At 48.7% G+C, this 23,750-nt stretch overlaps 1 protein-coding gene across 1 annotated transcript; it reads left to right on the top strand.

The window, feature by feature from the left end:
- Nucleotides 1–9,262: 9,262 nt before the first annotated feature.
- On the top strand, nt 9,263–15,067 carry LOC118024287 (E3 ubiquitin/ISG15 ligase TRIM25-like). Its single transcript, XM_035026069.1, has 6 exons — nt 9,263–10,218; nt 11,701–11,796; nt 12,006–12,239; nt 13,400–13,562; nt 13,771–13,833; nt 14,468–15,067. Exons 1-6 carry the CDS (start codon nt 9,403–9,405, stop codon nt 15,040–15,042), a joined length of 1,947 nt encoding a protein of 648 aa, XP_034881960.1. The 5' UTR covers nt 9,263–9,402; the 3' UTR covers nt 15,043–15,067.
- Nucleotides 15,068–23,750: the final 8,683 nt, after the last annotated feature.

Here is a 23,750-nt window from a genome sequence, read left to right as displayed (position 1 = left end):
ATGGGCTACCCACCAGAGAGTTGGGAAGGGGAAGAGTATGAGACCATTTTTAAGGGAAAAGAAGTCTTCCTGGAAGATTAAGTGGCTAGGTGCCCATTTTCTCTGCATGGTAGAGAATGAGGAATGAATGTGAGGTGAGACAAGTAACCAGCAAGCTAAGTATCGGTCACTGAAGGCACCAGGCAGGGTGTGGGACCCTCAGAAGGCATTAGATCGCCCCCTCCCATAGGGTGCTTACAGTTGGGGATACATCGTGTACATACAAACGTAGAAACAAGGTATGTGTTTGTATCAGCCAGGGTCCAGTGGAAGAGAGACCACAGCAATTAACAGGTGGTAAGAAGAGGAAAGGGCCCCGAGGGACACTGAGGTGTCACAGATGTAGTGACTGCCGGACACAGTTATTGCTCCCAGGGCGGGGGAACAAAGGGAAGAGGTTGGGACTGTTAAAAGGTAGAGGCTTGCAGGAGGGCCCCGCAGAGGAGATGCTGCCATCTCAGGGGGCTCAGTGAGGCTGGTTCTAGGACCACACTACTCCTGCGACCTGCTGTGGCCGCCGGAGCGAAGCCATGTTTGTTGTGGTTTCTCTGGCAACAGGAAAGAGCATGTCCCTTCTTTTTTGCCTCTAGCCTTGCAGTCTCCCTCTCACGTTCCCCATGGGTGAACCTGTCCTGGAACGAGCTGGTAAAGGGGAATTGTGCTTGGCAGCTTCCCAGCCCCAGGGGCACAGGGCAGAGTCTTGGGGGGGGGTTGGCGCTGGGAGGTAAGAACAGCCAGTTCTGCCGCCACTGGCCGCTTAGCATCCTATACGTGCTTCGATGTGTATTTGAATCTAAAACAGTAAAAACAATTTTATGCCTCTACATAACACGATACAGGTACTCTACACAAGGTGACCTTGCCCTCTCCCCAACAATGAAACAGTGCCAACACTCACTGTTCCCAGGTCTGAGAGACCGTGACATCTATTTCTGGGCTAGGTTAAATACTCAAATTGGCATGGTGGGTTAGACAACCCCTAGTTTGTGACCAGCAGTCCAGGCCACATGGTCACTTGATGTCCCATGGTTAGGTACCTGATTCTCAAAAGGAGAAGAGTTATCTGCAAAAGAAGGCATGGATATTTTCCAAAACCCTGGAGTTCTTCATGGTAATTCTCCAGTCAGGGACCACTGAAGTCTCCATACAGCATCAGCATTTGCAATAGATCATTTGACTGTTGCTGAATCTGCTCAGTCATAAAGCCGAGGTGATGGCCCAGAGCTAAATTTTTAATAAGAATCACACCACACAGATTTCCATCAAAGCTTTCCCTTAGAGTGAACTATAACTCCATTAAGCCAGTTTAATTCCTTGATGGGTTTTCTATACAGTACAATTAAATTGTCTCTGTTTTCTATTTTTGTTTTCATTTTTACTTTAAAATATTTTTATTAAGATCATTGTTTTCCATGAAATGTTACGATGGAAATTTAACTCAATCTAACTAATTCTAGTTCTTGCCCTTGCAAGCTGTAGCTTTTGCCCTTGTGGGCTTTCTTTTGTGGCTATTACCTCCTCCGTGTTTATTTTCCCCAAGTCAAGCTTGACAGCTCAAAATCTATGTCTCATATCTAAATGTATGTGTTTTTAGCTGATGTCATTTTTCTGTTAATGATTTCTAACAAAACAACATGGAGAGAATATTGTATTTTATATTTTAAGATTTTATTTGAGAGCGAGAGAGAAAGCGAGAGCACGAGCCAGTGGGAGGGGAAGCAGAGAGATAAGCAGACTCTCCACTGAGCAAGGAGCCCAACACAGGGCTCAATCCCAGGACCCCGAGATCATGACCTGAGCCGTAGTCAGATGCTTAGCCAACTGAGCCACCCAGGCACACACACCCCCCTTTTTAAGGGAAAATTTATCTAAACGGCTTTTTTTTTTTTTTAAAGCAAGCTTTATGCCCAATGTGGGACTTGAACTCATGGACCCTGAGATCAACAGTTGCATGCTCTACTAACTGAGCCAGCCAGGTGCCCCAGGCTGTGTGTATGTCTTAGCTTTCCTCTAAGGAAATAGTGAGCAATATCCCTTAGATTATCCTCGATCATTCTTTATGTGCAAGGCTATGCCATTGCTTCTACTCACATTTCATTCTGATAACTTTGCACATGCGCCCTCTACACAGTTGGCAAATCAAAGAGTACAACATCCTCAAAATATGTCCTGCTTTGTTAAATTGTGATGGATAGCCAATAAGTACATATTTGAAAAAGGAGGATTGGAAGGTTTCTTGAACTAGACCCTGAGGTTGGAGAAGGTGCAGGAAGTTCGTTGGCAGAAGGATAGTTTATACCCTGCGGCTAGTATTTCTCAGTTCTGTCACCTCTATCACAGGTCTAGAGTAGACATCCACTTATTTGCTGCCATTTTCTGCACAGCCACTGCATGCCCAGAACTGCAGTAGGCACTGATGACCAAAGCTGAGTCATGGAGGCCTGCAGAACACGGAGTGAGAGCAAAAACTGCTGGAGGCAGAGAGGAAATAACCAAGCCACTGCTCTAATGGCTGGGGACAGTCTTCAGAACCTGGGCAGAGGCAGATGGATGAAAATCCCGAGCTGGAATCAAGCTCCATTGAGATACTTAGAAAGCATCCTTGCATTCAAGAATCACTACCAAATCCTGGGGTGCCTGGGTGGCTCAGTTGGTTAAGTGTCCGACTCTTGATCTCAGCTCAGGTCTTGATCTCAGGATCATAAGTTCAAGCCTGGCACTGGGCTCCACACTGGGCGTGGAGCCTACTTTTAAACAGTGAGGGAGGGGTGGCGCTGGGTGGCTCAGTCAGTTAAGTGTCTGTCTCTGGCTCAGGTCATGAGTTCAGCCAGGGTCCTGGGATTGAGCCCCACATTGGGCTCTCTGCTCAGTGGGGAGTCTGCTTCTCCCTCTCCTGCTCCCCCTGCTTGTGTTCACTCTCTCTCAAATAAATAAAATCTTAAAAAAAAAAAAATCACTACAAATCCTAAGCAGGAGAAATAAAAACACACATAATGAAACTGATGAAAACAAATATGGAGAAAATCTTAAAAGCCACCAAAAGCAGAGAGGAAAGTTACTTGCAAAGGAGGGACAATAAGACTTATAGCCAACTCTCAACAGAAAAATATAAAACAGGGAGCCTGGGTGGCTCAGTTGGTTAAGTGACGCCTTTGGCTCAGGTCCTGATTCTGGAGTCCTGGGATCGAGCCCCGCATCAGACTCCCTGACTCTCACCCCTCTCATGCTCTCTATCATTCTCTCTTTCTCAATAAATAAATAAAAACCTTTAAAAAGAAAAATATAAACCAGAACACAGTGGAATTAAATCTCCTAAGTGCTGAAAGACAATAGCTGCCAACCTAGAATTCTATACCCAGCGAAAATACACTTCAATATTGAAGATGATATAAAGGCATCTTTGACAACCAAAACATGAGAGTATTTGTCACCTGCAGACCTTGTATTAAAGGAAATATTAAAAGGTGTTCTTCAGGGGGTACCTGGCTGGCTCAGTCAGAAGAGCATGTGACTCTTGATCTCAGAATTGTGAGTTCAATGGCACAAAAACAGACACATAGTTCAATGGAACAGAATAGAGAGCCCAGAAATGGACCCTCAACTCTATGGTCAACTAATCTTCGACAAAGCAGGAAAGAATATCCAATGGAAAAAAAGACAGTCTCTTCAACAAATGGTGTTGGGAAAATTAGACAGCCACATACAGAAGAATGAAACTGGACCATTTCCTTACACCGTACACAAAAACAGACTCAAAATGAATGAAAGACCTGAATGTGAGACAGAAATCCATCAAAATCCTGGAGGAGAAGGCAGGCAGCAACCTCTTCCACCTCAGCGCAGCAACTTCTTCCTAGACACGTAGCCAAAGGCAAGGGAATGCAAGGGCAAAAATGAACTGTTGGGACTTCATCAAGATAAAAAGCTTTTGCACAACAAAGGAAACAGTCAACAAAAACAAAAGACAACCGACAGAATGGGAGAAGATATTCGCAAAAGACATATCAGATAAAGGGCTAGTATCCAAAATCTATAAAGAACTTATCAAACTCAACACCCAAGGAACAAATAATCCAATCAAGAAATGGGCAGAAGACATGAACAGACATTTCTGCAAATGGCCAACAGACACATGAAAAAGTGCTCAACATCACTCGGCATCAGGGAAATCAAAATCAAAACCTCAATGAGATAACACCTTACACCAGTCAGAGTGGCTAAAATTAACAAGTCAGGGAACGACAGATGTTGGCGAGGATGCGGAGAAAGGGGAACCCTCCCACACTGTTGGTGGGAATGGAAGCTGGTGCAGCCACTCTGGAAAACAGTATGGAGTTTCCTTAAAAAGTTGAAAATAGAGCTACCCTACGACCCAGCCCAATGCAATTGCACTACTGGGTATTTACCCCAAAGATACAAATGTAGTAGTTCGAAGGGGCACCTGCACCCCAATGTTTATAGCAGCAATGTCCACAACAGCCACGGTATGGAAAGAGCCTAGATGTCCATCGACAGATGAATGGATAAAGAAGATGTGGTATATGTATATGATGGAATATTATGCAGCCATCAAAAATGATATCTTGCCATTTGCAACAATGTGGATAGAACTAGAGGGTATTATGCTAAGCAAAATAAGTCAATCAGAGAAAGACACAAGTATCATATGATCTCACTGATATGAGGAATTTGAGAAACAAGACAGAGGATCAGAGGGGAAGGGAGGGAAAAATGAAACAAGACAAAACCAGAGAGGGAGAAACAAACTGAAGGTTGCTGTAGTGGAGGGGGGTGGGAGGGATGGGGTGGCTGGGTGGTGGACATTGGGGAAGGTATGTACTATGGTGAGCGCTGTGTATTGTGTAAGACTGATGAATCACAGACCTCTACCCCTGAAACAAATAATACATTATATTAATTAAAAAAAAAAAAAAGAATTGTGAGTTTGAGCCCCACGTCAGGTATAGAGATTACTTTAAAAAATTTTTTAAATAAAAAATAAAGTATGGGACTTTATCATTCCCAAAACGCAATTAAAAAGGGGGGGCGCCTGGGTGGCTCCCTGCTTGGTGGAAAGTCTGCTTCTCCCTCTCCCTCTACCCCTGCCTCCTGCTTGTGCTCACTCTCTCTCTCGAATAAGAAATAAAATATTTTTTAAAAAGTAATGCTTTATATTAGACTTTGATAAGCCATGATGCATGTTATAATTTCTCAGGTAACTACTCAAAAAATAATAATTAAAGAAGTATAGGGGTGCCTGCGTGGCTTAGTCAGTTAAGCATCTGCCTTCAGCTCAGGTCATGATCTCAGGGTCCTGGGATTGAGCCCTGCATTAGGCTCTCTGCTCAGCAGGGAGTCTGCTTCTCCCTCTCCCTCTACCTCTTCCCCCCTGCTTGTGTGTGTGCTCTCTCTCATACAAATAAATAAATAAAATCTTTTTTAAAAATAACAAATAAATAAATAAATAAGTATAACCACCAGGGCGCCTGGCTGGCTTAGTCGGTTAGAGCATGTGGCTCTAGATATTGGGGTAGTGAGTTCGAGCCCACACTGGATATAGAGCTTACAAAAAAAAGGGGGGGGGGATAGATTTAAAAAAAGTATAGCCACCAAGATAATAGAGAAGGAGGAGGAAATTGAATAATAAAAAATCAGTAGTGGTAAAACTACAATTCACCAGGAAAACAATGATTATAAATTTGTGTACATCTAATGATCTAGCCTCAAAACTAATGGAAGTAAAAGGAGAAATAAGCAGGGCACCCGGGTGGTTCAGTCAATTGAGTGTCTGACTCGGTTTCAGCTCAGGTCATGATTCCCAGGTCCTGGGATCGAGCCCTGCACTCGGCCCAGTCTGCTTCTCCCTCCTCTCCCTGCTCCTCCCTGCCCCCACCCCCGTTCTCTCTCTCTAATATAAATAAATCTAAAAATAGTAATTAAAAAGGGGAAAATGTATTAACAAAGGCTAAAAATTGTTATATAAACATCTCAGGAACTTAGAACAGCAAATTCAACCCAAGAAAGCAACAGAAAGGAAATAATATAGAGAAGAGCAGAAATCAATGAAATGGAAAACAAACACATAATACAAATCTCAAAACGAAGAGCTGATTCTTTGAAAAGATTAAAGAATGGATAAACTCCTAGTGTTGAGACTTATCAAGAAGAAAAAATACAAATGATATCTGGAATATAAAAAGGGGACACAAATACAGATCCTACAGTCTTTATAAGGATTATAAGTACCTTATATAAGGTATATACCCAAAGGAATTGAAAGCAGGGACTCAAGATATCTATTCACCCATGTTCTAGCATTATTCATGATAGCCAAAAGGGAGAAGCAACCCAAGTGTCCATCAACAAATGAGCAAACAGAATGTGGTATAGTGGAATATTATCCAGCCATAAACAGGAATTCTGATACATGCTATAACATGAACCTTGAAAACATTAAGTGAAATAAGACTCAAAAGGACAACTATCATATGATTTCACTCATATAAAATAGGCAAATTCATAGAGATAGAAAGATTAGAAGTTATTAGGGGCAGGAAGGGGAGGGGACAGTGGAATTATTGCTTAAGGGTTACAAAGTTTCTGTTAAAGGTGATGAAAAAGTTTTGGATATAAATCACTATGATTATATCACTATTTATAGATCACTACATAATGATTGTTTAACATTGTGAATATACTTAATACCACTGAATTGTATATAAAAATGATTAAAATGCAAATTTTATATTAGGTTAATAATTATAAGTGGATGTTATAAACAACTTTATACCAAAAGAATTTGAAAATTTAGATAAAATGGACAAATTCCCAGGAAAACACCATTTACCAAAATTGATACAAGAACAAACAGACAATATGAATAATTCTAAATCTCTGAAAGAAGTTGAGTATGTAATTAATAACCCTTCCACATCCGGGGACAGCATCCATAGGCATTCAGAATGGTCCAGCATTTGACCTGCTGTCATAGGTTGTCCTACGATACAGCCTCTAACAAAACTAGGCTGTCCCAAACCCCTGATAATAGAATCGTTTACCTTTATACCAAGAAGGTTGGGAAATCACCCAAATCTGCATGTGGTGTGGGCCCAGGGCGACTTCAAGGAGTTCGTGCTATGAGACCTAAAGTCCTTACGAGGTTGTCTAAAATGAAAAAACAGGGGCGCCTGGGTGGCTCCATCATTAAGTGTCTGCCTTCGGCTCAGGTCATGATCCCAAGGGTCCTGGGATCGAGGCCCCACGTCGGGCTCTCTGCTCAGTGGGAAGCCTGCTTCTCCCTCTCCCACTCCCCCTGCTTGTGTTCCCTCTCTCTCTGTGTCTCTCTGTCAAATTAATTAATTAATTAATTAATTGAATTAAATTAAATGAAAAAACACATGGTGGTTCCATGTGTGCTAAGTGTGTTCATGACAGGACCAAGTGTGCTTTCCTTATCAAGGAGCAGAAAATCATTGTGAAAGTGTCGAAGGCACAAGCAGAGTCAGAAAGCTAAATAAACAATGAAGTTTTTTTGAGTAATAAAAAAAATCAGAAGGCTTAAAAAAAAAAACAACCCTTCCACAAAAAACACTCGGGGCCTAGGCGGCTTTACCACTGAATACTGCCAAACATTTAAGGAAGAAATAATATCAATCTTACTCTTCCAAATAAGCGATAAAGAGCACTCCTGAACTCATTTTATGAAGCTACCATACCTTAATACCAAAACTTGACAAGGACATTACATAAAAGGAAAATTCCAGGCCAATTTCATTCATGAACATAGATGCAAAAATCCTATGACAATATTAACAAGTTGAATCCAGCATATATAAAAAGCATAACACATCATGACCAAGTAGAGTTCATTCCAGAACACAAGGTTGGTTAAGAATGAAAATAAGTAAATACAGAATTGCCACATTCACAGAATAAAAGAGGCAATGCTTACGATCATTTCAAAAGATGCAGAAGAAGAATTAGATAAAAGTCAACATCCATTCCAGATAAAAACTCTTAGCAAACCAGGAAGGAAAAGGAGTCTACATAATCTGATACAGTTATCTACAATAAACCTATAGCAAACATCATATTTAATGAAGAAATGTTGAAAATTTTTCCTCAAGGGGCGCCTGGGTGGCTCAGTCGTTAAGCATCTGCCTTCGGCTCAGGTCATGATCCCAGGGTCCTGGGATCGAGCCCCACATCGGGCTCCCTGCTCGGCGGGGAGTCTGCTTCTCCCTCTCCCACTCCCCCTGCTTGTGTTCCCTCTCTCGCTGTGTCTCTCTCTGTCAAATAAATAAATAAAAAATCTTAAAAAAAAAAAGAAAGAAAATTTTTCCTCTGAGATGGGGAAATGAGAAAGGGATGCCTTCTATTTACCTTTTCTATACAACAAACAGGGCCGCGCTAACCTATTGGAGCAAGACAGTGATATACTGTAAGCTTTTCAGGGCATTTATCCTGTTGGGTGGGGGAGAATGGGAAACAGAAACCTTTAACAAAGAAGCAATTATAGAGCAATGAGAATCTCTCTTCTGCTTCGCTCATCCCTTTTTTTCTTCTGAGGATCAGAACCAGAGTGGAAGCAACAGTTTTTAGGATCACCAGTCAGATAATGTTGATCATTCAACTTTAGACCAAGAAGGGGCCTTGAAATATCATCTCCTATAACAACCCTGTCGATTCACAAGAAAAGAACCATGATCCAGAGAGTTGTCCAAGATCTGACTGCCACTTAGATGCCATTTTCCTCTCTGGTTGGTAATGTGAGTCCCTTAGGTCCAATGCATGAAGCCCCAGGTGCAACAGCGACTTCACCCCCTGGGGTGAAGACTGTGGAGTAAAGCATCACCCATGGAGAGTCCGAGCATGTCCAGTGGCGCACCTTTTGCCCTGCTGACATCACAAGCAGAATGCTGGGGCTGGTCATACTTGAACTGTGATGTCAGGGAACAAAGCTGGGGGAAATCTTTGAGGAGGGGGGCCAACTTGATAGGGAGATCACGAAAACAGCCGCCAAAGGGAAAGGTACGAAGGCGGCCATCGGATCCCAAGAGATGGAGAGGGCTGGGGTGGGGGCACACAGGACCCTCCCAACAGCTGGTGAAGTGGGACCAGGGCAAGACACCTGCACCTGAGTGCCTGGGGGTTCTATTCTCTCCATCCCAGGGCAGCCGAGCCTCTAGCCCTCCCTGACATGCAGAAGGTTTCACGTAAGTACTTGTGCTTCCTACCTTTCTTCTGAAGGGCCAGAGAAGTGGCTCCTTTCCCTGACATTGATGTGACTTCTTTCTGCCATCCGCTGGCTTGTCCAAGATGTGTTGCAGGAGTTAGGGTTGGGACACGGAGAACACAATCCCCATGTCATGCCCCCCGTGTGGGCTGATGGATGACACAGTCTCTGTACCCCATGGGCAGACAGCTGCTTGTATGGGAAGGACTGGTGTACCCCTGAAAGGCCCCTCAGCTCCTGCTGTGGCTTCTTCATGGCTCTGCTCTATCTTCTCAGGGCTATCCCAGAACCACAACCCAGCCCTGCAGCCCCCTGCCCAGCCCTCGAGACCTCCCCAAACCCAGCTCCTGATGAGTAACAGCAGTCTCCGCACATTCGAGGACCAAGTCCTCTGTCCCATTTGCCTGGAGGTGTTCTGCAACCCGGTCACCACCGCCTGCGGGCACAACTTCTGCATGACCTGCCTCCAAGGTTTCTGGGACCACCAGGCCTCCGTGGGCAAGACCCTCTACTGCCCCCAGTGCCGAGAGAGCTTCCCCTCCAGACCGCGCCTCTGCAAGAATGGCATCCTGGAGGAGATGGTGACCTGCTTCACCCAGGCCAAGGGCCAGACCTTGGGATCCTCCCGGATCCTGGCGGGGCCCGGGGACGTGCCCTGCGACTTCTGTTCTCCGCAGAAGCTCAAGTCAGTCAAGTCCTGTCTGCAGTGCATGGCCTCCCTGTGCGAGAAGCACCTGCTCAGCCACTTTGAGGACCAGGCGTTCTGGGACCACCAGCTGCTGGAGCCCGTGTGGGACCTCCAGAGCCGCGTGTGCCGGAAGCACCGCAAGCTGCGGGCCCTGTACTGCCGCACGGAAGGCTGCTGTGTGTGCGGGGCCTGCCTGCTGGAGGAGCACAAGAACCACGACACGCTCCCCCTGGAGGAGGAGCGGGCCCGCAAGGAGGTGAGGCGGGGGGACCCGGGACCTCACGGCTCTGAGGCTCTCACGGAGGGTAACTGTCTTCACAAGCCGGGGCACACCGGTCCTTGGGGGGCAGTTACACAACCATCCAAGTGATGGTCATGGGGGCGGACGCGCCACGACATGAGAAAGGGTTGGCGCGTTCGATGAGCGAGGGCCCCGAGTTGTATGTACAAGTTGTAGGTTCTTTGGTTGTTGTTGTTGTTTTTGCACAGCAAAAGGAAAGTCTGACAGAAAACCTGTCGTGTCAGGTGGGGCATATCCCCTCCTTTTCTCTACTTTTTTTTTTTTTTTTAAAGATTTTATTTATTTATTTGAGAGAGAGAGAGAGCTCACATGAGAGTGAGGAAGGTCAGAGGGAGAAGCAGACTCCCTGCCGAGCAGGGAGCCCGATGCGGGACTCGATCCAGGGACTCCAGGATCCTGACCTGAGCCGAAGGCAGTCGCTTAACCAACTGAGCCACCCAGGCGCCCTCCTTTTCTCTACTTTCAACTTTTGTTTAATATAGTTGTACTGCTTTTTCGAGGGGAACACTTAGATTTCAGACATTCCCTCACATGTATTCAGTACAAGTGCTCTTCCCACACAGCCACCCAGGAATGGTCCACGGCCAGGAGGCCCAGCCGGAATGTAAACCCATTCACCACCCTGTTGAGCTCAGCTGACACTTTTTCCATAGCAAGACTTGGTCAACGAAGCAAGCAGTGTGTTGATTTATAGTCTGGCTTGAGCTTCTTAACTTTTTTTTTTTTTTTAAAGATTTTATTTATTTGACAGAGAGAGACACAGCGAGAGAGGGAACACAAGCATGGGGGAGTGGGAGAGGGAGAAGCAGGCTTCCCGCGGAGCAGGGAGCCCGATGCAGGGCTCGATCCCAGGACCCTGGGATCATGACCTGAGCCGAAGGCAGGCGCTTAACGACTGAGCCACCCAGGCGCCCCTTGAGCTTCTTAACTTGACAGTGCATCAGCAACAGTTCCTGGACAGGCACTTGGGACCGCACAGTTCTGTCATCTGTTATAAACAAGAACGTGCCCATTGCTGGAACGGGTGGAGACCGAAGGCTTCTCTGTAGAGGGACTTGGGACACAGGGCTGCCTGGGCCAGGCAGGGCCACCCCCAGCAAGGTATCTCCGGGGCTCCATATCTGATAAGTCCCTCCTCGACCCACTGCTGCCTCTCAAGCCCCTGAACCCTCCACAGCCCCTTTCTGTAACCTGAGACCCGGTGGTCGTCACTGTCAGGAGCAGAGAACCTGAGTCCTAAGAATGGGGAGAGAGTCTCAGGGAGTAAGAGACCACAAGCAGAGGGTAGACCCCGGGGCCATCTGCCCTTCAGCTCTGGTCTCTCTCATGTAGGCATCTTAGGAATGTAAGAGGTATGTCTCCTCTGGGCTTGTAGAAGGGCTTCTCGGAGGCCACCTCTCCAAATCAGGGCCCTCTCCTCCTCCCTCTCACTCCCAGGTGGAGGTTCGGAAGGTCCAGGCCAGTGTGGAAAACCAGATGCTGATCATCAACTCTGACAGCCAGAAGCACCGAGGGCAGGTGGCCTTTCTCTCGGTAAGGCTGGCCCGCCCTCTCCCAGGCCCCGGCTTCCCCGCAGTGCCCTGCATCAGGCTGAGGGCCACTCTAAGGCCTTGGCATGGATGTCGTGTAGCCCGGCAGTCAGCAACAGAATGCCGAGGCACGCTCCAGGCCATAAGACTAGGGGTACCCGGCTGGGGCTCAGAGATGCCTCTCGACACACCGTCCGCCCCACCCCCCCACAGAAACTGATCCAGACAACACGTGAGGAGGTGAACACCTGCTTCTCAGAGATCATCCAGGAGGTCAGACAGCTGCAGATGAAGGTCTTGGATTTTGTGGAAAAAGAGGAGGCCACCGCTCTGGGGAAGCTAGGCAGCTCCATCCAGCAGAGCCACAACCGGCTCCTGAAGCTGGAGGGGGACAGCATCTGGCTCCGCACCCTGCTTGCCAACAGGAGTGACCAGCAGTTTCTGCAGGTGAGGCCCCACCCACCTCTATCTCTGCCCCAGGCCCTGATCCAGCCTCTGTCCCCCCTCCACCTGCAGGTGCACCAGATCTGCCCAGACCTAGGATTAAGTGATCAGCATTTGGGGCTGCATCTCTTTGTCCATTCTTCGGCCTCTGGGAGGCTCCCCATCCCAGGCCATAGGTCCTGAGCTTACACCAACCCACTTGGCTTCTTCCTCCACCTCAGCACTCAGCCTTACCCTAACTTTCCTGCCTTCATTTCCCTGGAACAGAAGGGAGTGGACCCTGGGATTCCAAGTATCTGCCACAGTCTATATGTTTCTCCAGACTAGCCCAGGCCAGGGATGGAAGCGAGACCAGAACAATCCATATAGCCTGGAACGAAATCCCTTTTCCTTCCCCAGCCCTGGTCTGGTCCCCAGCCCGTTGCTGCTACAAGAGGGTAGCAGGCAGGGTCGCCAGCAGAGGTTTGGGTGACAGCGGGACCCAGGGCTACCCAAACCCCGTGCTGGGGAACTCTGGACTCAGCACAGACCTCCTTTCTTCAGCTGGTATCACGTGCCCGGGAGCAGATTTCTAATTTCTAGAGCTGTTGCTCACCGTGTCCAGCCGCGCCCCGCCCCCCCCACCACCCCTGGCCCTGACACACACACCAGGAAACATTTGGCAAGGTTTTTCTTTTCTTTTTTTTTTTTAAGATTTTATTTATTTATTTGACAGAGACACAGCGAGAGAGGGAACACAAGCAGGGGGAGAGGGAGAGGGAGAAGTAGGCCTCCTGCCGAGCAGGGAGCCCGATGCGGGGCTCCATCCCAGGACCCTGGAACCATGACCTGAGCCGAAGGCAGATGCTTAACGACTGAGCCACCCAGGCGCCCCAAGGTTTTTCACTAAGCGATTAAAAGCTCAAAAGAAATCCTCTTCCCATTGTTTTCTCATACACTTTGCTTGATGCACTAGGCCAGAGCGGCCACGCTTTTGGCAAAGCCCTCATCTAAGACCTCACAACCAGCAGGAAGGGAGAGAGATGTCCAGGTTTGAAAACGAGGCATTTCTCCACCTGCCCGTGATTCTGGGGACCCCGGAGCCCCTAGCATAAGCGGGAGCTCCTGGCATCCGCCTGGGCCCTGGCTCACAGGTGGTACCGCGGGCCGCTCCCTGCCTTCAGGAGTTCCCCAGGCTGAAGCACTTCCCTGCCTACGTGGAACCCCTGATGGGAACCAACTGTGAGGAGAAGCAGACCTTCCTCCAGTTGCCAGAGACCCTGGCGGAGCTCCGCAGCCGGCTGATGGATGTGGGTCTCAGCTTCATCAATCAGCTCCTCCTGAAGGGTCAGTACCGGGCAGCCCGGGGCCACCGGAGACTCACCTGCATTCGGGGGGTGGGACTGCCCCACTGCCCTGTAGGGCTCGGCAGAGAGCCCTGCCTGCCCCTGTGCACCTTCCCCCGGTGGCGCAGCCTCCTGGAAGCCCATGCCTCTCTCCGGAAGGACCCTGGGCTCTAAGAGTGTCCTCAGCAAAGCCCCTCCATCTCCCCCAGGGATTAAGATGAACTCCTATGAGGTGCTGCCGCCAGCTGTGGACAGAAAAACACTTCTCAAGTGTGAGTCCTCCGTGCTGGGGTCCAGAACAATGGGTGGGAAAGAAAGGAGCAGCCTCCCCCACGGGGGGGGGGGGGGGGGGGGGGCATTGTCTTCCCCAGCCCCGCCTGCATTCAGACCAGGGCTCCAGAGAGATGCCAGCTCTCTGACCTCCCACTGGCGACTGATCTCAGAAGGACTCAGCCTGTGACTCCATGGCCCTGATAGGGAGGGGAGGACTAAGCTGTCCTCCCCATGGGTGGGGCAAGGACCTGCCTATGGCCCAGCTGCTGGTTCTGCCATCCTCCCTGGCTCTGGTGGGGCACAACCTCTGCCCTCAGTTCAGTGCCTGCCAGTATCCCCCCCACCCCCCCACCCCCCACACACACCCCGGGCTTTAACCAAGCCAGCTGGGATGACACTGTCCATTTCTTCCTCAGACAGTCTCCCTTTTCCTTTGATGCTTCCGCAGCCCCTCTCCGGGGCAGGGCTGGGAGGCACATCTCAGTGACTTCTCTGAGATATGGGGGGTCTCTCTGGTGAATCCCTGAGTCACCTCCTCCAGGAGCCCTGGACCTTCCCTCAATCCCGTTCAGTCTCCCGTCCTCAGCCCCGGGGGCGCTCACCCTGGCTCCCGCGCACGTCCCCTCCCCCCAGGTTACTGCAACCTGAACTTTGACCCCACCACGGCCAGCGAGGAGCTGTTCCTGTTCAAGGAGACGCACTCGGTGCTGAACCTGGGCATCCTGCTGGAGCCCCTCGCCGCGGGCGGCCCCTTCCCCGGCTTCACGCAGTGGCCGCAGGTGCTGTGCTCGCGCGGCCTGTCCGAGGGCCGCCACTACTGGGAGGCCGACGTGTCCAACTCGTGGGTGTGCCTGGGCCTCACCTACCGCCGCAGCCCCCCGCTCGGCGGCCGCCCGCGCCGCAACGTCGTCCACCTGCTGGGCCGCAACCCCTACTCGTGGTGCCTGGAGTGGGACTCGCTCAGGTTCTCCGTGTGGCACAACAACACGCAGACGGTGCTGCACGGCGGCTACCAGCGCACGCTCGGCGTGGCGCTCGACTGCGGCGCCGGCTGCCTCTCCTTCTACCGCGTGGCGGGCGGCGTGAGCCTGCTCTACCGCTTCCTCGGCCCCTTCCTGGAGCCGCTCTACCCCGCGGTCATGGTCAGCAGCGGCGCCTCGGTCACGCTCAAGCAGCACCCGGAGGGGGGCGTAGGCCGCGGTCAATAAAGCTGGACTCGAGCGCTGGCTGGGCCCGCGGGGAGGGGCGCCGGGGGGCGGCGAGGGGCGCCGGGGGGCGGGGAGGGGCGCCGGGGGGCGGCGAGGGGCGCCGGGGGCGGGGAGGGGCGCCGGGGGCGGGTGCCGCCGGAGGTCCCGGCCCCGGGTTGGAGGCGGAGGGCGGCCCACCGGCCTCCCGACCCGCGGCCCCGGACGTCCCGGGAATCCCAGGAAACAGGCAGACCCCTCCGTTCCCGCAGCCCCAGGAGAAGGGCTCTGAGACAGGCTGGAGCTCCCCCGGGACTGGGGACAGTCCGATGGCCTCCGGAGGGCAGATTCTTTTTTTTTTTTTTTAAGATTTTATTTATTTATTTGAGAGAGAGAGAATGAGAGACAGAGAGCATGAGAGGGAGGAGGGTCAGAGGGAGAAGCAGACTCCCCGCTGAGCAGGGAGCCCGATGCGGGACTCGATCCTAGGACTCCAGGATCATGACCTGAGCCGAAGGCAGTCGCTTAACCAACTGAGCCACCCAGGCGCCCCGGAGGGCAGATTCTTGACCCGGGTGCACAGTCTCCCCCACCGTGGCGACCGCCCTCCTAAGCCCCATAGAGGCCCCTGGTCTTGGTTCTCCAAGCTGGTCCCGGCACCGCAGCATCAGGGGCCCAGGGACGTGTTCCCGAAGGCCCTGTGGCCTGAGCGGGCGGGGCTTGGAGCAGACGGCTTCTCTGCGCTCCTCCCCCGCAGGTGACCTGGCTGAGAGTGGCACCTAACCGATGGTTTGGGGGGCGGGGGGGTCTGTCCCAGTTGCTTAATTGGGGGCTGGGAGGTTAAGGCGAGGAACCCAGGCTGATCTCAGGCCCAGAGAAAGGCTGAGGGCTTACTGACCAGAGCAGAGCGTCGCATACACCTGCTGTTCCAACATCTGGAGCAGATGTGAAACTGAAGCTGTCCACTCCACCCTCCTCTGTGTGGCTGGAAGCTGTTTGCCCCAGCCTTCGGCCCACCCCCCTCCACTCTCCTAACATGTCGCACTGCCCAAAAGCAAAGGGGCTGCTTCCCCACCCAGGCCTCTGCCATCCCACCTGCCCGGTCAGCGTGTGCGGAAGTCGGCCCGCGAGGCTGGATCCCGGCCAGGTTCCTGCCTCGCCACCGCAGGAGCGTGCCTGGGGACTCAGCCCATCCGGGGAAGCCACCTCAGCATTTCCAGCCTCAACCAGCCGCTTGTTCCTACGGTTTCTCTGCGGGAGCTCTCAGGTTAATGATTGACTCTGAAGAGGAACTGCTACAAGTCCTGGGAGAAAAGCCCTCGGGCAACGTGGTCCAGAACCAGGCCAAACAGCGCCGGGCCCCACGGGTGTGCCTGAATTCCATCCCCGCCTGGCCTGTTGGAAGAGAAATTAGTGACCCTAGTTTCCCATCAGGAGAGGTCATTTTAGGGCCAGGATGGGGCCAGACCGGAATCAGGTGTAGGGGGTACTCTCAAGGTCTCTGAGGGTGGGGCACCCTCAAGCAAACTGTGGCTGGGATTTCTTGCTGACCTTCCTTTCTGGAGTCTTCACTCTTGTTCCCCATGAGCTTGTTCCCCATGCTGATAGGTAGGAATGAAATGTAAACTTTTCCCCGTGTTCAGGAGAGGTCTTTCACACCCAAATGCCTACATCTTGGCTCCCCACCCCCAGCCCCTGCAATCTTCATTCTTCCTGGGATGAGGTCAAGAAGTGCTGAGGAGGCGAGGGTAGGGTACAAGGAGACAGCAGGGGTCTGCTCTGACTAGCCGAATGGATCTCCAAGTCTTTCCCCATCTCCTTGCAAGGAGGCAGCTACCCTTGCCAGCTCTTCATGGGGTGCTGTGTGATGCTGGAAACCATCCTGACACCTTCGGGCACATGTTGGTGTGAAATCCACATCTGAACTAATAGGGGTATTTGCTTTCCTAAACAGCTCTTCCTTTGCAGTTCCTAGGCCACTAGGAATTCACAATGATAGTCCTGGGGGTCCTCAAATGCTTTTTATTTCACAAAGCCAAATGGCAAGCAGGCCTGCACATCAGGGAGGCTAGCCAGCAGACCAAAATGTCAATATTTTCTGCTCATGGCTCAGCATGTGCCTCATGGCAGAAATATGCTAGAGGGGTCCTCCCCAGTGCCAGATCAGCCAGTGCTCTTGGATAATCCATGTCTGTGAACCCTACCCTTTCCCTTTCCCCCACTGCGGAGACACCAGGGAAGGGACTGTCCCTAGAATGCCACCCACACACTTCTCATGCCTTCCTTCTCCTGCCTTAGCACTCAAATATTTTTTTATTGTGAATCTGAATAGGCTGTAAACTAGTCACCAAGGATTATTTCGCTTTAAAAATGTCCGTGTGGGATAAGTCAAACAGAGAAAGACATGTATCATATGATCTCACTGATATGAGGAATTCTTAATTGCAGGAAACAAACTGAGGGTTGCTGGAGTGGGGGGTGGGGTGGGAGGGATGGGGTGACTGGGTGATAGACACTGGGGAGGGTATGTGCTCTGGTAAGCGCTGTGAATTGTGCAAGACTGTTGAATCTCAGATCTGTACCTCTGAAACAAATAATGCAATATATGTTAAGAAAAAAAAAAAGAAGGTAGCGGGAGGGGAAGAATGAAGCGGGGGAAATCGGAGGGGTAGACGAACCATGAGAGATGATGGACTCTAAAAAACAAACAGGGTTCTAGAGGGGAGGGGGGTGGGAGGATGGGTTAGCCTGGTGGTGGGTATTGAGGAGGGCACATTCTGCATGGAGCACTGGGTGTTATGCACAAACAATGAGTCATGGAACACTTCATCTAAAATTAATGATGTAATGTATGGGGATTAACATAAGAATAAAAAATTTTTTTAAAATTTAAAAAAAAATGTCCGTGTGGGGGCGTCTGGCTGGCTCAGTCATTAGGCGTCTGCCTTCGGCTCTCCTCGCGGTCCTGGGGTCCTGGGATCAAGCCCCACATCGGGCTCCCTGCTCAGCAGGAAACCTGCTTCTCCCTCTCCTACTTCCCCTGCTTGTGTTCCCTCTCTCGCTGTGTCTTTCTCTGTCAAATAAAATATTTAAAAAAAAGAAAACTTACAACAATACTATATACTTTCAAAATGCAAAAAGAAAAGTTATTCAAAATGCAAAAATGACTTGTTCACTGGCTGCATAACATTACATTCTACAAATCTACATTCTACAAATTCTACAAGTCCTATAGCTTTGGTGTATGTTTTGTTTGTTTGTTTAATCTCTACACCCAACGTGGGGCTCAAACTCATGACCCTGGGATCAAGAGTCAGCATGCTCTTCTGACTGAGCCAGCCAAGAACCCCTCCTATGGCTTTGTTTTGTCTTTAATTCCTTCCTTGATTCCCACTGGAGGTGGGTGGCAAGTGGCAACCCAGCCAAAGCCAGATATTGCTTCCTCCATGTTACTCCCAAGTTTGGCCCAAACTCAGAAGGGTCAAGGTAGGGGCCAAAGGATGCTGGCAACAGCCATGATTTCCACCCATCTCATCATGCCATCCCACAGTGGGGGGAGAACAGAAGCAGGACCAGGTGGCAAGAACCTAGGGAAGAAGCCTGAACCCTGCCCTCTCGCAAGGGTTGGTGTGCTCAGGCTGGGGATAGAAGGGAGAGGATGTTTGTGGGAGCCTCGGGCAGAGTATGCCTGGCATATGGTGGGTACCTAATGGCTTTCAGGAACATCCCACTCAAGAGAGCATAAGCTCAACTCTGCACTTTTCCTGTAAGGAAGGCCCCTGGTGGTATGTGGACCAAGTCCCACCAGCTAAGGAGAGGTGGGCTGTCTCCAGCCTGCTGGCTCAGTCCCACCCGACTCCACCCCCCAGCTCCTTGCCACAAATACCAGTCTCTTGTAGCTCTCATGGGTTTCATTACCAGACTTTATACCATCCTACCCTCCAAAGGGTCTTCCCTCCTGGGCTTTGCTCATGCTGTCCCCGCTGCCTGGAGCACTCTTCCACTCTCGCCCCCTTAAGTCCTACTCATCACTTGTCATGTACTCCCGTGCAGTCCTTAAGACAACTAAGATGCTGTGCTCCAAGAAGCCAGTCTTGAACCCCCCTCTCCCTAAGCCAAGGGGGGTCCCCTCCTCTCTGCTCCCATAACACTCTCTGCATGCATCCCGCCTAGCAAGCACTTGTTTCATGTGAGAATTCTGCATCGGATGTAGGGCCAGGCTGGATATTTCATGTCTCCAGTGCTTAATGCATGCCTGCCAGAGAGCAGGTCCCTAATAAACGTTGACCCAAGGACTGAAGAAACCTTTGCAGAGGTTGGGTCAGGTCAGGCTGGGTGTGAGTGGCCTGGCACAGCTGCCCAACGACTTCCTTCTCCTCCCTTTGCCATCCTTTTGCTAAGTTAAGTCTGAACATGCCCTGCCTCCAGGTGGGAGCAAAGGACCTTCCTATTCCTCCATTTGCTTCCACTTTCTTTCTTTCTTTTTTTTAAAGATTTTATTTATTTATTTGACAGAGAAAGACACAGCGAGAGAGGGAACACAAGTAGGGAGAGTGGGAGAGGGAGAAGCAGGCTTCCTGCAGAGCAGGGAGCCTGATGCGGGACTCAATCCCGGGACTCCAGGATCATGACCCGAGCCGAAGGCAGTCGTTTAACCAACTGAGCCACCCAGGCGCCCTGCTTCCACTTTCAACCTCCCCTTTAGCGTGAAGATTCTTTGAGGCTGAGGATCGTCCAGTAGGTGTGTGAAGTGAGAAACACATACCTCTCTCAGCCTCTGTTTCCTGATCTGTAAAATTGCATGGATAGGGATACCGTTCATATTTGTGAAAGAGTCTATGACTCCCAATGCTTCTCAAACCAGGCAGCTGGGAAACATGCATTTGGGGCAGGGCCAGGACTAGGGTGAAGTAAGTGAGGCATTCACCTCAGGCGAGCCTTAAGAAAGGGCTCCAAGGGGCACCTGAGTGGCTCAGTCAGTTAAGTGTCTGCCTTTAGCTCAGGTCATGATCCTGTAGTCCTAGGATCGAGTCCCACATTGGGCTCCCTGCTCCCTGCTCAGCGGGGAGTCTACTTCTCCCTCTCCCTCTGCTCCTTCCCCTGTTCATGCTCTCTCTCTCTCACCCTCTCTCTCTCAAATAAATAAATAAATAAAATATTATTTTTAAAAAGGGTACTAAATGAGAAAAATATGCAGCCAAGAATACTTTATCCAGCTAGGCTGTCATTGAAAATAGAAGGAGTCAAAAATAAGTAAAATTAAAAAAAAAAAATGGCGCCTGGGTGGCTCAGTTGGTTAAGCAACTGCCTTCTGCTCAGGTCATGATCCTGGAGTCCCGGGATTGAGTCCCGCATCAGGCTCCCTGCTCAGCGGGGAGTCTACTTCTCCCTCTGACCCTCACCCCTCTCATTCTTTCTCTCTCAAAAATAAATAAAATTTTTAAAAAAAGAAAAGAAAGTAGAAGGAGTGATAAAAAGTTTCCAGGACAAACAGAAACTAAAAGAATTTGCAATCATCAAACCAGCCCTATAAGAAATATGGAAAGGGGTCCTCTAAGCAAAGAGAGAGCCCCAAAGTAACATAGACCAGAACGGAACAGAGACAATATACAGTAACAGTCACCTTATAGGCAATACAATGGCACTAAATTCATATCTTTCAATAGTTACCCTGAATGTAAATGGGCTAAATGCCCCAATCAAAAGACACAGGGTATCAGATTGGATGAAAAAGCAAGATCCATTGATATGTTGCCTGCAAGAGACTCATTATAGACCCAAAGACACCACCAGATTGAAAGTGATGGGGTGGGGCGCCTGGGTGGCTCAGTCGTTAAGCGTCTGCCTTCGGCTCAGGTCATGATCCCAGGGTCCTGGGATCGAATCCCACATCGGGCTCCCTGCTCGGCGGGAAGCCTGCTTCTCCCTCTCCCACTCCCCCTGCTTGTGTTCCTGCTCTCGCCGTGTCTCTCTCTGTCAAATAAATAAATAAAAAATCTTTTAAAAAAAAAAAAAGAAAGAAAGAAAGTGATGGGGTGGAAAACCACTTATCGTGCTAATGGACATCAAAAGAAAGCTGGGTAGCAATCCTTATATCAGACAAATTAGATTTTAAGCCAAAGACTGTACTAAGAGATGAGGAAGGACACTATAGCATACTTAAAGGATTTATCCAACAAGAAGATCTAACAATTGTAAATATCTATAATTGGCAGCAGCCAATTATATAAGCCAACTAATAACAAAATCAAAGGAACACATCGACAATAATACAATAATAGTAGGAAACTTCAACACTCTCCTCGCTGAAATGGACAGATCATCTAAGCAAAAGATCAGCAAGGAAATAAGGGCTTTAAATGACACACTGGACCAGATGGACTTCACAGATATATTCAGAACATTCCATCCCAAAGCAACAGAACACACATTCTTCTCCAGTGCACATGAACATTCTCCAGAATAGATCACATACTAGGTCACAAATCAGGTCTCAACCAGTACCAAAAGATTGGGATCATTCCCTGCATATTTTCAGACCACGATGCTTTGAAATTTGAATTCAATCACAAGAGGAAAGTTGGAAAGAACTCAAATACATGGAGGCTAAAGAGCATCCTATTAAAAAATGAATGGTTCAACCAGGAAGTTAAAGAAGAATTTTAAAAATCATGGAAACAAATGAAAATGAAACCACAACTGTTCAAAATCTTTGGGATGCAGCAAAGGCAGTCCTAAGAGGGAAGTATAGAGCAATACAAGCCTTTCTCAAGAAATGAGAAAGGTCTCAAATACACAACCTAATCCTACACCTAAAGGAGCTGGAGAAAGAACAGCAAATAAAGGCTAAACCCAGCAGGAGAAGAGAAATAATAAAGATCAGAGCAGAAATCAATGAAATAGAAGTCAAAAGAACAGTAGAACAGATCAACAAAACTAGGAGCTGGTCCTTTGAAAAAATTAATAAGATTGATAAATGCTTGGCCAGACTTATCAAAAAGAAAAGAGAAAGGACCCAAATAAATAAAATCATGAATGAAAGAGGAGAGATCACAAACAACACTAAAGAAATACAAACAATTATAAGAACATATTATGAGCAACTATATGCCAACAAATTAGACAATCTGGAAGAGATGGATGCATTCCTAGAGATGTATCAACTGCCAAAACTGAACCAGGAAGAAATAGAAAACCTGAACAGACCCATAACCAGCAAGGAAATTGAAGCAGTAATCAAAAATCTCCCAACAAACAAGAACCCAGGGCTAGATGGTTTCCCAGGGGAATTCTACCAAACATTTAAAGAAGAGTTAATACCTATTCTTCTGAAACTGTTCCAAAAAATAGAAATGGAAGGAAAACTTCCAAACTCATTTTATGAGGCCAGCATTACCTTCATCCCGAAACCAGACAAAGATCCCACCAAAAAGGAGAATTACAGACCAATATCCCTGATGAACATGGATGCAAAAATTCTCACCAAGATACTAGCCAATAGGATCCAACAGTACATTAAAAGGATTATTCACCACAGCCAAGTGGGATTTATTCCTGGGCTGCAAGCGTGGCTCAACATCTGCAAATCAATCAATGTGATACACTACATTAATAAAAGGGCAAGAACCATATGATACTCTCAATAGATGCAGAAAAAACATTTGACAAAGTACAGCATCCTTTCTTGATTAAAACTCTTCACAGTGCAGGGATAGAGGGTACATACCTCAATATCATAAAAGCCATCTATGAAAAACCCACAGCAAACATCTCTCAATGGGAAAAACTTAAGAGCTTTTTCCCTAAGGTCAGGAACACGGCAGGGATGTCCACTATCACCACTGCTATTCAACATAGTACTAGAAGTCCTAGCCTCAGCAATCAGACAACAACAAAAAACAAAAGACATTGGAATCAACAGAGAAGCCAAACTCTCACTCTTTGCAGATGATATGATACTTTATGTAGAAAACCCAAAAGACTTCACCTCAAAACTGCTAGAACTCGTACAGGAATTCAGTAAAGTGGCAGGATATAAAATCAATGCACAGTGGCGCCTAAGTGGCTCAGTCATTAAGCATCTGCCTTCAGCTCGGGTCATGATCCCAGGTCCTGGGATCGAGCCCCACATCGGGCTCCCTGCTCCACGGGAGGCCTGCTTTTCCCTCTCCCACTCCCCCTGCTTGTGTTCCTGCTCTCGCTATCTCTTTCTATCAAATAAATAAATAAAATCTTTAAAAAAATAAAATAAAATCAATGCACAGAAATCAGTTGCATTTCTATACACCAACAATGAGACAGAAGAAAGAGAAATTGAGGAGTCCATCCCATTTACAATTGCACCCAAAACCATAAGATACCTAGGAATAAATCTAACCAAAGAGGCAAAGAATCTGTACTCAGAAAACTATAGAACACTTATGAAAGAAGTTGAGGAAGACACAAAGAAATGGAAAAACGTTCCATGCTCATGGATTGCAAGAACAAATATTATTAAAATGTCTGTGCTACCGGGGCGCCTGGGTGGCTCAGATGGTTAAGCGTCTGCCTTTGGCTCAGGTCATGATCCCAGGGTCCTGGGATCGAGTCCCGTATCGGTCTCCCTGCTCCTTGGGAGCCTGCTTCTCCCTTTGCCTCTCTCTCTCTGTCTCTCATGAATAAATAAATAAAATCTTTAAAAAAAATAAAAATAATAAATAAATAAATAAATAAAATGTCTGTGCTACCTAGAG

This window comes from Mirounga leonina, unplaced genomic scaffold (assembly GCF_011800145.1).
Source record: "Mirounga leonina isolate KUSES-001 unplaced genomic scaffold, KU_Mleo_1.0 Mir_197, whole genome shotgun sequence".
In the NCBI taxonomy this organism is placed as follows: domain Eukaryota; kingdom Metazoa; phylum Chordata; class Mammalia; order Carnivora; family Phocidae; genus Mirounga; species Mirounga leonina.
The sequence above is the reverse complement of the archived record's forward strand: the minus strand, read 5'-3'. Positions and strand labels throughout refer to the sequence as shown.